Source organism: Dendrobates tinctorius, unplaced genomic scaffold (genome assembly GCF_039654945.1).
Source record: "Dendrobates tinctorius isolate UK_male_01 unplaced genomic scaffold, ASM3965494v1 ptg000090l, whole genome shotgun sequence".
Lineage (NCBI taxonomy): Eukaryota > Metazoa > Chordata > Amphibia > Anura > Dendrobatidae > Dendrobates > Dendrobates tinctorius.
In genome coordinates, this window is record NW_027361758.1 from 3,768,164 (window position 1) to 3,783,669 (window position 15,506).

Consider the following 15,506-nt stretch of genomic DNA (forward strand, 5'->3'; position numbering starts at 1 on the left):
TTTATGATACAGCCTAAAGAGGTTAGGGTATGTAGAACTAAATGAAGATGCCCTCTTAGAGTAGCACTGGAAGGAGCCATGATGAGGTGGTCGTCCAGGTAGGGAACGATGCAGATGTCTTGCTTTCCTGAAAAGGCCACTACTTCCGCCTTAATCTTTGTGAATGTTCAGGTGCAGATGATATGCCGAAGGGAAGGACCTTGAACTGGAAGTGACACACCTCCTGACCGCAAACCTCAGATACCGATGGTAGCTTGGATGAATGGTTACATAGTAGTATGCCTCTTGGAGGTCTATGGTGGCCATGGCGAAGTCCTTCCTGATCAATGGGACTGTAGTTTTAACAGACTCCACTTTGAATCATCAATACACGATGTATTGATTCAGCAGTTTCAGGTTGATGATAACCCGGTAATCTCCACTCAGCTTCTTCATAAAGAACACCCGAGAGTAATGACCTTGGCCTTACTCTGCATCCAGAACAGATGTTATTACCGCAGATGATAGCATTTGCTGGAGTTCTGTGTACAGAATTTTCTGTAGCCTTGAAGATAAAAGATGTCACCTCTAGTCTTTGTGGGGGAAAGGAGGAAAATTATATTTTTACTCCTCTTCTGACTGGGTCCAGGATTTTGTGGTGTGATGTTACCTCCCACCATCTTGAAAGGTACCGTAGTTTGAAAGCCTCGTTTGGCGTCATTTTCTATCTGAACAGGGATTATGAAAAATATTTCTTTTACCCCCTTTTGGGTAGCTCCACTGCCTGGGTTTCACCTTTCCCTCTGTATTGAGGGGTCAGAGTTTGGAGGTGGTGGAAATGACCTCTTGGTGGTCTTTTTTTGGCACAGGAAGAGTTTTCTTTTTGGTCGGTCACCTTCTCCAGTAATTCATCCAGGGCAGGACCAAACACGTATTCTCCTTTGAAGGGAGTAGAGCATAGTTTAGACATTGATAGGATGTCTCCACTCCACATCTTAAACAATAGTGCCCTTCGGGTGGTGTTGGAAAGTACCGACATCCTAGTAGCAATGCGAACTGACTCAGCAGAGGCATCTGCAAGGAAATCAGCAGCTTTCTGTAGGAGAGGTAATGGGTTCCACCCCTAATATGGTCTTCCAGTTGTTGCAACCAGAAAAAAGGGGTTCTCGTGATACAGGCTGATGTGACATTTGCCTTTAAGGAGGTCGCCGATGCTTCCCAAGACTACCTCAATAAGCTGTCCATCTTGCGGTCAAGTGGATCTTTAAGTTTAGAGGAGTCCTCTCAAAAGGGTAAAGTAGTTTTTTTGGCTACTCTAGCCACCTTGATATCCACTTTAGGGATTTCATCTAGAGGAAAGCAATTCTTATCACTTGGGACGTTCAGCTTCCTTTCTGGGAATTCCCATTCATCCAGGATTAAATATTGGATGATGTCATGGATGGGAAAACCCATATTCCTTCATTCAGACCACTGAACATCTCATCATGGACTGTGCGAAATGGTTTCTCCTCAACTTCCATCATATTCCTGACTGCCAGCAGTAGTTCCTCCATATCCTCAGAGAAAAAAAAAAAAAAAAATTATATATTTAGAGAATGAATATATATATATATATATATATATATATATATATATATATATATATATATATATATATATATATATATATATATATATATACACACACACACACATACATACATACACACACTCACTGGCCACTTTATTAGGTACACCTGTCCAACTGTGTGTTAAGACTTAATTTCTAATCAACCAATCACATGGCGGCAACTCAGTGCATTTAGGCATGTAGACATGGTCAAGACAATCTCCTGCAGTTCAAACCGAGCATCAGTATGGGGAAGAAAGGTGATTTGAGTGCCTTTGAACGTGGCAAGATTGTTGGTGCCAGAAGGGCTGGTCTGAGTATTTCAGAAACTGCTGATCTACTGGGATTTTCACGCACAACCATCTCTAGGGTTTACAGAGAATGGTCCGAAAAAGAAAAAAAATCCAGTGAGCGGCAGTTCTGTGGCCGGAAATGCCTTGTTGATGCCAGAGGTCAGAGGAGAATGGGCATACTGGTTCGAGCTGATAGAAAGGCAACAGTGACTCAAATTGCCACCCGTTACAACCAAGGTAGGCAGAAGAGCATCTCTGAACGCACAGTGCGTCGAACTTTGAGGCAGATGGGCTACAGCAGCAGAAGACCACACTGGGTACCACTCCTCTCAGCTAAGAACAGGCATCTGATGGCTACTTTCAGCAGGATAATGCGCCATGTCATAAAGCTCGAATCATCTCAGATTGGTTTCTTGAACATGACAATGAGTTCACTGTACTCAAATGGCCTCCTCAGTCACCAGATCTCAATCCAATAGAGCATCTTTGGGATGTGGTGGAACGGGAGATTCGCATCAGGGATGTGCAGCCGACAAATCTGCGCCAACTGTGTGATGCCATCATGTCAATATGGTCCAAAATCTCTGAGGAATGCTTCCAGCACCTTGTTGAATCTCTGCCACGAAGAATTGAGGCAGTTCTGAAGGCAAAAGGGGGTCCAACCCGTTACTAGCATGGAGTACCTAATAAAGTGGCCAGTGAGTATATATATATATATATATATATATCTATCTATATATCTCTTAGTTACTTACCGGTAATGGGATTTTACAGAGACTATAACAGCACCACCTGAGAGGGTATCCGCCCACCAAGACAGGAAACCTACTGAATAAAAAGGTGGTACCTCTCCTCCACATCAGTTTGGTTTCAGAGCACGAGGGGACCTCCAGACAGTTAGTAACATAACCATCACCAAATATATTTTTCTTAACACCCTTAAAAGTGACACCACAAGTGACAAAGCGGGGAAGGGAAGATATGAGGTGCTGTCATGGGCTCTGTAGAATCCCGTTACCGGTAAGTAACTAAGATTTTTTCCCTTCTCCCATGACAGCACCACCTGAGAGATTTAAATAGATCAAAGCACCCTAGGGAGGGATTACCGTTTGCAATACCTTCCTCCCAAAGGACAGGTCAACAGAGGAGGACAGTTTGAGGAGAGAGTGTCTAAAGAAGGTGGAAGGGGGAAGACCATGTGGCTGCCTTACATATCTTGTTGATGGACACCTTCGCTTTTTCAGCCCAGGAGGTCGCCATTGCCCTGGTGGAATAGGCTTTCAGATTTCCAGGATCTTTTTGACTTGGGATCAGAAATGCCCATAGTGGACTTAACCAATCTGTCGGTATCCTCCATTGGGAAGCGGGGCCTACCCCCCCTTATTGGAAGTGGAAGATGGTTCCGCCAGGTCCGAACTGACCCCCCCCTTATTGGAAGAGGAAGATGGTTCCACCAGGCCCGAACTGATCCCCCCCCCATTCCGAACTCCACCAATCCTTCAGACTCTGATGACAGACTCCTGCACCTCCAATCTAATGATGGTTTTTAGGTCCATAGTAAACCCAGGGGATTGCTCTGAGATAGTCTGCTGTATACACTCAGGGCTGAGTCTCTTCTTATAAAGAGTAGATCCCACTTGCATAGGGCGCACTCCCTATTCTGCTTGGAGCTACGCTTCAGTGGTCTTCCCTATTAACGAAAAACAGAGAAAGGGGGGCCTGTTTTAGTACAGTGCACATTCACGTTGATCAGCTGAATGGTGAGTGATCATCTACTACGGAACAAGAGACGGAGGCTGAGCTGGTTCCGAAGAACGTCTCCCCCTGGCGGTGGGCTCATGACCTGCCTTGCTCCTCAGGCTGGTCCTGCTGCCTGTACCAATGTCATTGCACCCTTCCCAACACTGCTGGTGGCGCTGAAAAGGCTCCTGTGTCGACTGCAGCGAAGATGGTGATAGTGGTGGTGGCTGCTGCTGTAGTTCATCCATGGTCTGGATGCTGCAGGAAATGCCACCATCTTCCTGGGCACTTCCCTTTAAATGTCGGGTGGCCCCGCCCCCTCCTGAGGTTTTAAATTTGGTGAGCTGGGTGCAAGTGATTCTCTAGCCTTGCACATGCGCAGACCCAGATGGCCGCTGACGTCCCCGGCACGCTACGTCAATAGGACACGCCGGATCTCCTCAAGCGTCCCATGCAGACCCTGGCGACCTCGCTTTCCGGTGCAGTCGGCTCCAGGTGAAGTCCGCTCCCTCCAGCGTCACTGACCACGCACAGACCCGGATGCGCGTTCTGGCACACATCGTTGGGGCGCTCCTGCAATCCCCAGTGCGCACAAACCTGGGACCTGTGTCGGCAGGAGATTTGCACAAGAGGCGCTGCACCAACCTCCCAGTTGGCGTTACCTCACCCGCAGACGGCATCCTGAGTTTCCGGACACCCTCCCGGGTAAGTGTACCGCTTCATTCTGCAGGTTCCCACAAGGACAGGAAACCAAACTGATGCAGAGGAGAGGTACCGCCTTTTTATTCAGTAGGTTTTCTGTTCTCATGGACGGATACCCTCTCTCAGGTGGTGCAGTCATGGGAGAAGGGAAAAGAACAATTATCCTCTGTATGACTCGGAGTAAGTTCACTTTCTTCCGCACATTCTTCAGGATGATATTTCAGCTTCTGAGTCAGAGCAATCCTCAGGGGCACATTTCCTCTTGGAGACAGAATGGCCCCTTGCAAAAGGACTGGGAGAAGGTAGCTAGGGACGACTATCTCCTGTCGTACCATCCCTCTCACTCCTTCAGGAATGGCTGTTCTTCCCGGACAATTTTCTCCGTACATAGCTGACAAAGCTTTTCTATAGTCAGATGGGACGCGGTTTTTTTTTTTTTGTTTTTTTTTACTGCAGATGGCGCATTTGCAATTTTTTCCCTTGATTTTGGTGCAGGATCCTTGACTCCCTAGAAGAGAGAAGGGAAACTTCCATAAGGATTGATCCTGTACCAAAGGGCTTACCCTTACCAGGTATACTCACTGGGCCAGGGTTAGATCTGCGTCTGCAGAGCCCAGCGCTAAGAGAAGGAACATCCATCATTTAGAACCTCAGTCGTACCTTATGGAGTCTTCAGTCAGGGTCCTTTTACACAGGAACCGAGACCCAGCGCTTCTTCTCATCCAATAGGATGAGATCTCTCCCCCTCTGTGATAGGACCTGTCTTCTGGCGCCTTCCCCGGTTTGAAATGTTCAAATGGAACGCAGGGCGAAGTCACATTGTGCCTTCTCTCTTGGCAGTGTACGACACTTCCTGTGCATGCCCAGGACTGCCGGAGAATGCGGAAGCCACCGCCGGCATTCAGGCGGGAGGGGGACAGAAGCTACGAGGCTGGGGAGGGGGCTACAGGAGGCCCCAGCCGTTTCTTCACCATCCAGCATTGCCAGCAGGTGCCGGAGGACAGTGCGGTCCTGCCCAAGGCAGGAGCAGCTGTGGGGGGAGCGGTCCGGAACACCTCTTCATCCCTTAGGGACAGAAAAACAATGGAGATTGAGGAAAGGGCTATTTAAACCTCGTTTCCTGTCCCTAATTAGGATGGGGAGGCAACCTCCTGTGTGCTGTCATGGAGGGGATTAGAGAATTACACCTTTTTCAGCAGGACTTCGTTACAATACTGAAGAGCTCCTTAACCACTGCTTCCTGATGAACCCGGCATCATAAAGGGGTAATATGTAGAGGCACGACATGTGATGCATTAACCTTTGACACATACCACTATTTTTTATATGAAGGATGGATTATTTTTATGTCCAAATAGTTGGATCTGTACCATCTACAGGACACTTATGCTTTTGAATGTAATATTATATAAAGTGACATTTTCTCATTAAGGAACTTCTCAATTTCCATAGAGGGATGGTCCCTGCTTTGAATGAGTATCATGTACAGGGCTGGGAGAATACCTATATCCTGTCCCTAGGAGTATCTCTTGTAACTTGTTAGGTAAGGGAGGACTAGGGTGAGCCGTCGAGGAGCATGGGGCGCCATTCCTTTGATTCTAGGGTGCCAACCTCCACTGTCAGGCAGGGGCATTATCTAGGGTCAGTTTCTCACCCATGAATTTAGGGTGACTATTCTTCTTTCAACACATTATTAGATAGGAGGAGTTCCTAGGCATATTCTTTAAGAGATGGTTTTGTACCTGCAGCATGATACAACATTGTACATTTTCTATCAGCTCTAAAACCAACTATAAAAGCTGAAACCATATACCTATATGGTGTATTTAAATGTCTGGCTTAATTTTGAGAGGAATGTTGAATTGAATTACGCGCCTATTTTCCTTTCTTTATTCTGATACCAAAGAGGTGAGGGAAATATAGGGATAGCCGACGTTGAGCGGGGGGCGCCACTGTCATGACCCTGGGGTTCGAACCTCCGACAGAAAGTAGGTCAAGATCCCGCCTACAAAACCCACACAGGTACTGTGACCTATCAAGTCAATCTGATCCTGATTCTGGTCAAGTGGATCTGGGATTATGTTTTAGTGTGTTCACACAGGCTATTTTTTAATACATATGAAATAAGATTTAAGGGAAATTTGTGTAAACTACTTAGGTCCTAATTGAATCAACACTAAGAAAATTAAAAAGGCCAATGGTGCATCCTTTGACCGTAGGAAACCGGCGAGGAGGGACCCTACACTGCCCTTAGTCTAGGGAAGCCCTAGTCCATCACTAATCCCAAGGTTACCACTAAAGGTGGAGATGCCAGGGTCTCGCATCTCTGTGCACCTACGAAATCCTATGTAGCACCCACTCTCCCTCTGCCCAGTGAGGAAAGGGGCAGGATTAAAAAGGTATCACCGGCTGGACAGACAGGGGAAACCCAAGGCACAATCAAATGACAAACACAGGATAATATACAAAAGGTAAAATGGGTGCACAGCGAAAAGGCAGAAAAGCAACACAAAAACAAGGGAAGGTAGATGTATTCATAACGAAGACAAGAGTGACTCTCCAGAACACTTTTTCCAATGAAGCCAGAAACAGAATGAAGATTCTATTGCTCGCATGTAGGGAAGCCAGACACAGGTTTATATGATAACGAGGAACTCTAAACCCTTTCAATGTCACAAGAAACCTATTAACTCATGAATGCCTGTGTAGACTTAAAGAGGGCCTGTGCTCTGCTAATTGCTGCAATCTTCTAATCTCAGATGTACCACAGGTGCCAGCAGAATGCAGCACATCCATGACAGTGTCAAGTTGAACATTAAAAATGTGGTGAAGGTCCGCTTTAAAGTAATCAAGACAACAAAGTAGTCAGTCATTGGGCATCCCATAAAAATTAGAATAAAAAAAGCAATCAAAATATCTGTATCCCAATATTGTACTGATAAGACTACGGCTTCACTCTGCATCATTGGAAGCAATAAAACTTGCCATACACTTCAATGCAAGTTTCAAGCGACATGCCACTAGTCTGCAACTTAGCTGTTGTATTTACAGCAAAAATCACAACTATAAAAAGTAGCAACAGGATATCAAGTTGAAAGATATCTTTCGGTTGTGCAACTTGCCAGAGAACTTTTCACATTACTGTGTGGCTCCAACCTCACAATTACAGCCTTGGTGAAAAGATAAGAATATGGTTTGACACTATTATTTTTAAAGTTCTGATTAGTTCAAATACATTAAAAGAAAAAAAAAAAAAAAAAATTTTTGCAGCAGAAAAACCCTACGATAATGTTAAGGGAAAAAAATAAAAATTACTGGCACTTACTAGTTATATCCTTTATAAGTTCTGCAATAGATGTATGATTTGCTAAAGACGCTCGTTCAGCTTGCATATGAGGCAGTTGCGAGACAAATTGCTTGATTTCACCCACAGTTTTGGCATTGTGTCTTCCCTTCATTTGGAAAAGTAAAAATAAAGAATTTGTTCCAGATGTTAAAAGGTTGAAGAATAGCAAATTGCATAATTTTTCTAATTTAACTGAAATTTACATAAAAACATTTAACTGAAAGGACTCAAGATCAGAAACATGGATTTTTGTGAGTACTCGCCGTAAAATCCTTTTCTCCGAGATGCTCATTGGGGGACACAGGTACTGTGGGTGTATGCTACCGCCATCTGGAGGCTGACACTAAGTAAACACAAGGTTAGCTCCTCCGCCGCATACACCCTCGCCCCGATTACGGGCGGAAACCAGTTTAGTGCAAAAGCAGTCGGAGAACAACGATAAACAACAGCCTTAACGCAAATAACAATATGTCTGGAAGAGATCCACCCTGACATCAAAAAGAAAAATGCGAATTAAATAGACTAGAGCCAACCTTGGCTAACAGGGTGGGTGCTGTGTCCCCCCAATGAGCGTTTTGGAGAAAAGGATTTTACGGTGAGTACTCACAAAAATCCATGTTTCTCCTTAGTCTCATTGGGGGCCACAGGTACTGTGGGACGTCCTAAAGCAGTCCCTGGGTGGGAGAATGACTCACCGATCCAAGCTACATGCACCTCCTGTTCAAAAGTGCGCCACCGCCGCTTGGAGAATTCTTCTACCCAGGCTCGCATCCGACGAAGCCGGAGTATGGACATTATAATGTTTGGTAAACGTGTGCAGGCTGGACCAGGTTGCTGCCTTGCACACTTGATCCATCAAGCCTGGTGCCTAAGAGGCGCCCACCGCTCGAGTAGAGTGTGCTCTGACCCCTGCTGGGACCGGCGCCCCCCTGATGCGGTAGGCTTCCTGAATCATTAGACGGATCCATCTGGCTATGGTCGACTTTGAGGCTGCGAGTCCCTTCCTGCGCCCCTCAGGGAGCTCGAACAGCGTGTCCGTCTGACGGAAGGATGCTGTCTGCGCCACGTACCCTCTGAGTGCTCTCACCAGGTCTAACGTGTGAAGAACTTTTTCCACGCGATCTACTGGAGCCGGACAGGATGAGGGCAAGACAATATCCTCATTAACGTGGAATGAGGACACGACCTTCGGCAGAAAGGGGGGAGCTGGTCTGAGCACCACCTTATCCTTGTGGAAAGTAAGAAACAGTCTACGACAGGACAAGGCCGCCTACTCAGAGACTAGCCTAATGGAAGTTACAGCTATCAAGAACACTACTTTCCGGGAAAGGTACGACAACGGAACCTCTTGGAGTGGTTCAAAAGGCACCTCCTCCAGAACATTCGGGACCAAATTAAGGTCCCAGGTGTCCAGGGGCACCCTATAGGGCGGCACCAAGTGGGAGACTCCCTGGATGAAAGTCTTCACCTGCATATTGGTAGCAATCTTTCGCTGAAATAGGATGGACAACGCCGATATCTGTCTCCTAAGGGAGCTCGGGGCCAAACCTGAATCTAGGCCTGACTGGAGAAATGCCAAGTTGTTGGGAATCTAAAAAGTTAGTGGAGAAAAACCACGATCCCGACACCAATCAAAGAAGACTTTCCAGGTGTGATGGTAAATTTTTGCCGAGGTCGCCTCCGAGCGCAAATCATTGTGGCTACCACATTGCGGCTAAACCCCGCCTGAGTCAGGATCCAAGATTCAACGGCCATGCCGTCAAACACAGGGTCCCTGAGTTTGGGTGGAAGATCGGACCCTGGGTCAGAAGATCTGGGAGCTCTGGTAGTCGCCATGGGACGTCGGCGAGCAGCTGCACCAGATCTGCGTACCAAGCCCGACGGGGCCAGTCTGTGGCCAGCAGAATTGCTGGAACTCCTTCTGCTTTGATCTTCTTGATGACCCTTGGGAGCAGCGGGGGAAACAAGTATGGAAGGCGAAACTGGTTCCATGGCAGAACCAACGCATCCACCGCGATCGCTCGCGGGTCCCGAGACCGAGCGACGAACACGGGCACCTTGGCGTTCACTCTGGACGCCATCAGATCCACATCCGGAGTCCCCCAACGTTGGCAAATCTGCAGGAAGACCTCGGGATGCAACGACCATTCCCCCGCTGCGACACCCTGCCGGCTGAGGAAGTCTGACGCCCAATTTTCTACGCCCGGAATGTCGACTGCCAATATCACGGAATGGTTCCTTTCGGGCCAGCGGAGCACATGTCCTACCTCGCGCATGGTTGCTCTGCTGCGTGTGCCCCCTGGCGATTTACGCAAGCCACCGCTGTGGTGTTGTCTGATTGAATCCGGACCGGACGCCCTGCTTAAAAGATGCTGAAAATGTTGCAGTGCCAGCCGAACTGCTCGTATTTCCAACAAGTTGATTGGGAGACGTGCCTCCCGCTGCGACCATCGTCCCTGTGTGGTGTGGTGATGAAAAACCGTTCCCCAGCCGAGGAGGCTGGCGTCGGTCGTGACCACTAGCCAGTGATCTGGGGGAAAGGGTTTCGCCTGCAAAAGGGAGGACATCCTCGTCCACCACTCCAGAGACCGTCTGACCTGCGAGGATAGCCGGCATCGATGATCGAGCGAACGGGTTCCTGTCCCAAAATAAGAGCGCGTGCTGTAGGGGGCGAAGATTAAATTGGGCAAACGGAATCGCTTCTATTGCCGCCACCATCTTCCCCAGCACTCTCATCCCAAACCGAATGGTGTGCGGGACTGGCCGCAGAAGCTTCTGGACTCCTTGCCGGAGCGCTAGCGCCTTGTCCTGAGGAAGAATTAACAACCATCGGGAGGTGTCGAAAGTCATCCCTAAAAAAGAAAATCCTCTGAGCAGGGACAAGGGATGATTTTTTCCTGATGACCAACCATCCTAAGCGGGAGAGGGTATCCAGTGTGATACTGACATTCTCCTCGCATGCTCGAAATGAAGGGGCCTTGACCAAGAGGTCGTCTAGGTACGGCAAGACGACTATGCCCCGCGAGTGTAAGACGGCCATCACGACTGCCATTACCTTTGTAAATACTCTGGGAGCAGTGGCTAGACCGAAAGGCAGCGCTGCAAACTGGAAATGTCGGCCATTGATGGCAGAAACCTCTGATGTGATGGAAAAATGGGTATGTGCAGATCGACATCCAAGATGCCTATCGAGGCCAAGTATTCCCATAGCCGATATAACTGAATGGAGAGATTCCATTCTGAAATGTTTGATCCTGATGAACCTGTTCAGGAGCTTCAGGTCCAGAACCGGCCTGACTGTCCCGTCCTTTTTGGGGACCACAAACAGATTGGAATAAAAACCCTGCCCCCTCTCGTGCTCTGGTACGGGAATAATGACTCCGTTGCGCATGAGTCGTGTGCTATCGTGACCCAGACCTGGCGAAAGCAGAGCAAGCGGCCGCCCACTCTGCTGATGTCGCCTAAAAAGTGCTCTGAGTCATTTGGCTGAGGGTCTCTAGGCCCTGGCTCCCCACGCCCTGGGCTGGCGAGCACGCATTCTCCCCAATGGGTTGGCTCTATGAGTACTGTCGCTCTCTATCCTGGTTGGAACACCCTGGAGCGGCAGAGCTGGCCGTTTCAGTCCACCCGGGGTTGTGAAAGGCCCGAAACCGAGCCTGAGGCTGGCAAAACGATTGCTTGACCTTTTGTTGCGGGAGGAAGCTGCTTTTTCCCCCGGTAGCGTCGGAGATGAGCCGGTCTAACTTTTCTCCGTACAAACGGCCACCCTGATAAGGCAGGGAAGTCAAAGACTTCTTGGAAATTGAATCGGCCCGCCATGTCCTTAACCATAGGGCCCTCCTAATGGCTACCGCATTTGCGGCCGCTAGAGCCGCACAATTGGTCGCATCCAAGGAAGCTTTAATTAAGTAGTCACCGGCCATCGCGATTTGACTCGCAATCTCTTCTGCCTCTGCCAGCAGGTCTCTATCCTGCAAGACCTTGCCCAAGGAGTCTGACCATGACATCATAGCCTTGGCTACCCACTTTGCCGCGAACGAGGGAGCGAGTGCTGAACCTCATGCCTCAAAAACTGAGCGAGCCAATCCCTCTATGAGCCAATTCGTGGGGTCTTTGATAGAAGCACCACTAGGTACCGATAACAAGGATCTCGAGGCCAAGCGTGACACCGGTGGATCCACCACTGGGGATTCTGCCCATTTCTTATGGAGCTCCGGGGCAAATGGATATCTTGCCTCTATCGTTTTTTGCCCCGAGAAACGCCTATCCAGCCATTCCCTGTGACGCTGCACTATGTCCTCAAATTCTGGGTGAGTGCCAAACACTCTCTGCGGTCGCTTAGCCCGCTTAAAGGACACCTTATGGCCTGAGGCCAAAGCGACATCATCATCAACTCCCAGTGTCTGATTAACGATATCAATGAGGCTGTTAACCGTTTCCCGGGTGATCCAGGTCCAGTGGCTCGTACGAGTCATAGTCTGAACTCTGCCCGCTCCCAACACCTGGTGAAGGTGAGCGTGACGCCGAACTTACTGATGCTGAGGCATCTGATGGGCCGGCCGACACCATGAGTGTTCGTTTCCTTTGCGTCTGTCTGGAGTGAGAGCGGCACCTGCAGGCCGGAGGGTCCTGTGAGGCAGAGGACCCCTCCCAGATCAGCGAGCCACTATCCTTGCTCCTATCGGGGGCATGAAGAGACTCAATTGCCTTTGTTAGCGAAGCCATAAATTGCGATAGGGACAAGGCCCATTCTGGAGAATTTGAATTCCCGGGTTCGATCACGGGGGAGGGCTCCTGGGCGCGTTCGGAGTCGCAGGCTTCACATAATTTATTGCCCTGTGCCCGCGGAAATGACGACCTACAGGCGATGCATGCAGCATAAAGAAACGTGGGTGCCTTCCCTTTCCCAGCCATATTGTGTCCACCAGGCATTAATGTTGCCCTACTTGGGGCTCTGGAGGGGGAGGAGCAGCCTTGGCTGCCACCAGTGGTCCGGATCGCGCTTACCCGGTCCTGTGTCCCCCCGTTGCAAACGCTGGCGTCGGTCACTGCTGAGGGCTACCCGACCGCTGCTTTCTGGCCGCGGCCTATGCTGCCACGAAGCCGGGGCCTCAATTTTATCTGGTGCCCGCCCAGGCCGGGCCGCCGGAACTGATATCGCGCCCGGAGGGCGGGACTTCCGGCCACGGCCTACCACCGGCCGCGGTCTGGATTTTTAGTATCCGGCCGCAACAGGGGTGGCAGCGGGCGTTTAGGGCGCCGCACCCTAAGGCCGAAGCCGTGTCAGGTGCGACGTCTGATCCGCCGCAGCAATCCATCGTGAGGAGAGGCACCGGGGGGGGTAAGGGCGGTCAGGAAAGGGAAAGAAATACGCAGCGCTGAACCTCCTGCACCTGGCCGCCAGAACCGGCCTGACTGTCCGCACAGCCATCCATCGCTTCTGCTGACTAGCGACGGCCCTGGACGCTGCGGGGCCCTACCCAACCATAACCTCCACACCATCCGGACCCCAGGTAGAAGAGGGGGGCGATATCCTGGACGGTGCAGGCACCCTAGCTCCATCTAACCCCTTCAGGGGGTGAGGAGAGGGACCGTCCGCCGCCTTGCAGCACCACCGTCTAGCGTTGGTGGAGCAGTGGGGGCCGCACGGACTAATCTTGTGCCTCTGTACAGCCCATGGTTTCCATACCTAGGGGTGGTCAGGGCTAAGTCCGGCATAATGTCCCACGTCGCGGGAGAGGATACGTGGAGGGACACTCGTACGTGGTTGCCCGTTGATGGTTTGGGGAAATCAGACCCTTTCAATAGGATCCGTTGCCCTTGTCTAATCTTCATAGCACAACAAGAATAGAAGTCTGGGGGACGATACTCAACACATGCTCGCCCGTTGTTGGTTGGGGGGGGGGGGGGGAAATCGGCCCCTTTCAATAGGGGCTGTCGCCCCTGTCTTATCTTCATGGAAAGGGAAGAATAAAAAAAAGAAAGTCTGGAGAAACCAGACACGTGTGCCTCCAAAGACACCAAGCAAAAAACTGGTTTCCGCCCGTAATCGGGGCGAGGGTGTATGCGGCGGAGGATGAGCTAACCTTGTGTTGTTTACTTAGTGTCAGCCTCCAGATGGAGGTAGCATACACCCACAGTACCTGTGTCCCCCAATGAGACGAAGGAGAAAAAGATCTGGACTCAAAATGCTTTGATCTTATCTAAACAGATTGGAATATGAAAAGCGTGCCCATTATTTAAGGTTTGGAAAATCTGCACTAGACAATTGGCAATCACATGTGTAGTGAATGCATGGTGTGACGTAGTGGGCAAGTCCTGGCAGGCAGTGGATAATTATGCCTGGCTGTAAAACCTTCAGTTTCAGCAGGGCATCCAATCTCATTATCACCTCTTACAGGTTTTTTGTTTTTTTTTTTTTCAGGCTAAGTATTTAAACCAGAAAAGATAGAGTTAACCTTGCCAACACATCACAAGAATAATTAACATTTAAACCCAAATTCAACAGGTCCCCGAACTGAATTTATATTGACCGATTACTGTCCTTTATGCTAGTTATCTTCGACTGATGTCCCCATAATGCTAGCATGTCACTTCAGGTTAGGCCAGGAATGTCAGATTAATACACATGCCCCTTTAATAGTTCACTGTATATAATACTGCATAAAACACTGCAGCGCTAGGCACAGCCGTTACCCAATATACGTCGGTGTGCCCAAAAACCGACTACGGAAAGCAGTCAGGATATCAAGCTATAAATGCTGGGCATCTGATACCAATAGTCCAAGGGTTATACTTACAATGTCTTCAAAAACTTCTTTATTTTATTATATTTGCAGAATATAGATGGATGCCGGTTTATCAAACAAATGCTACTTTACCTCGAAAGCTGCAGATATAACTTTGGCCTTCTTACTCAGTACTGAGCCCACAGCGTTGAAGTTTTTGTCCCTGATTTCAGCATATAATTCCTCAGCGGAATTTAACAGCAGCTTCTTCGCCTCTGTAGGGAGCTCTTTGCCACCCTCACCCTGATTCTTAGGAGCAAATTTTTCTGGGGGAAGTTTCACATTGCCTGTTGTAAATGCATAAAATGGAAATATCTATAATAGAACAACCTGCTTTACCAAAGTTGCTGAACTCTAAATGAGTTGTTTGTACTGGAATTACAATGGCTAGTGGCTATAGGGCACCTGTCACTAGGTCAAACTTGGTCTGTTTTTTTACCTTATTTTATTCCTGCTGCTTATATATTACGATTTTTATTTTTTTAACCCTCCATATGCTTTTTAGGATATGGGCCTTCTAAAGGGGGTTTTACACATAGCGATATCGCTAACAATATCGCTAAAGCATCACAGATTTGGTGACGCAGCAGCGATATCGCTATATGTGATACTTGCCTCCGACCAGCTCCCCCGCTGTCCATCGCTGATCGCGCAGCTCTATTTCTCGTCGGGCGCTTCCTGCTGGCGCCGACGAGCGACGCGGACGGGAGGACGTCAGGATCGCCGCGTCTGAAAGGTAAGCAACGACCGCTGTATCGCTGCTGCATTGCTGTGAGATCTGCCTGTGTGGCAGCTCACTAGCGACCATTTAGCGATGCACCAGCGATCCTGACCGGGTCGTATCATGGTCGGGATCGCTGGTGCATCGCTAAATGTAAAGGGGCCTTTAGGTTTTAAATTTTTATGCTCCTATCAAAAGGAGAAGATCAGTAAAGATTAGACAACTTAGCACTAAATAATAAGGCTCACATCTTTGAAATCGTATGGCGGATTTACAAGACACGCAGAGTTACTGAGGGGAACAATGGAAATTAAATAAGAGGAAA

At 48.9% G+C, this 15,506-nt stretch overlaps 1 protein-coding gene across 2 annotated transcripts in view; it reads right to left on the reverse strand.

Annotated features, from left to right (window-relative positions):
• VPS33A (VPS33A core subunit of CORVET and HOPS complexes) overlaps positions 1 to 15,506 on the reverse strand; it is a 42,979-nt gene that overhangs the window by 15,467 nt on the left and 12,006 nt on the right. For both annotated transcript variants that reach the window (XM_073586012.1, XM_073586013.1), the window contains exons 7-8: positions 14,554 to 14,747; positions 7,652 to 7,778 (exon numbers count right to left, since the gene is read on the reverse strand). In XM_073586012.1, the coding sequence (XP_073442113.1) occupies positions 7,652 to 7,778; positions 14,554 to 14,747 (321 nt within the window). The remainder of the gene's footprint in view (positions 1 to 7,651; positions 7,779 to 14,553; positions 14,748 to 15,506) is intronic.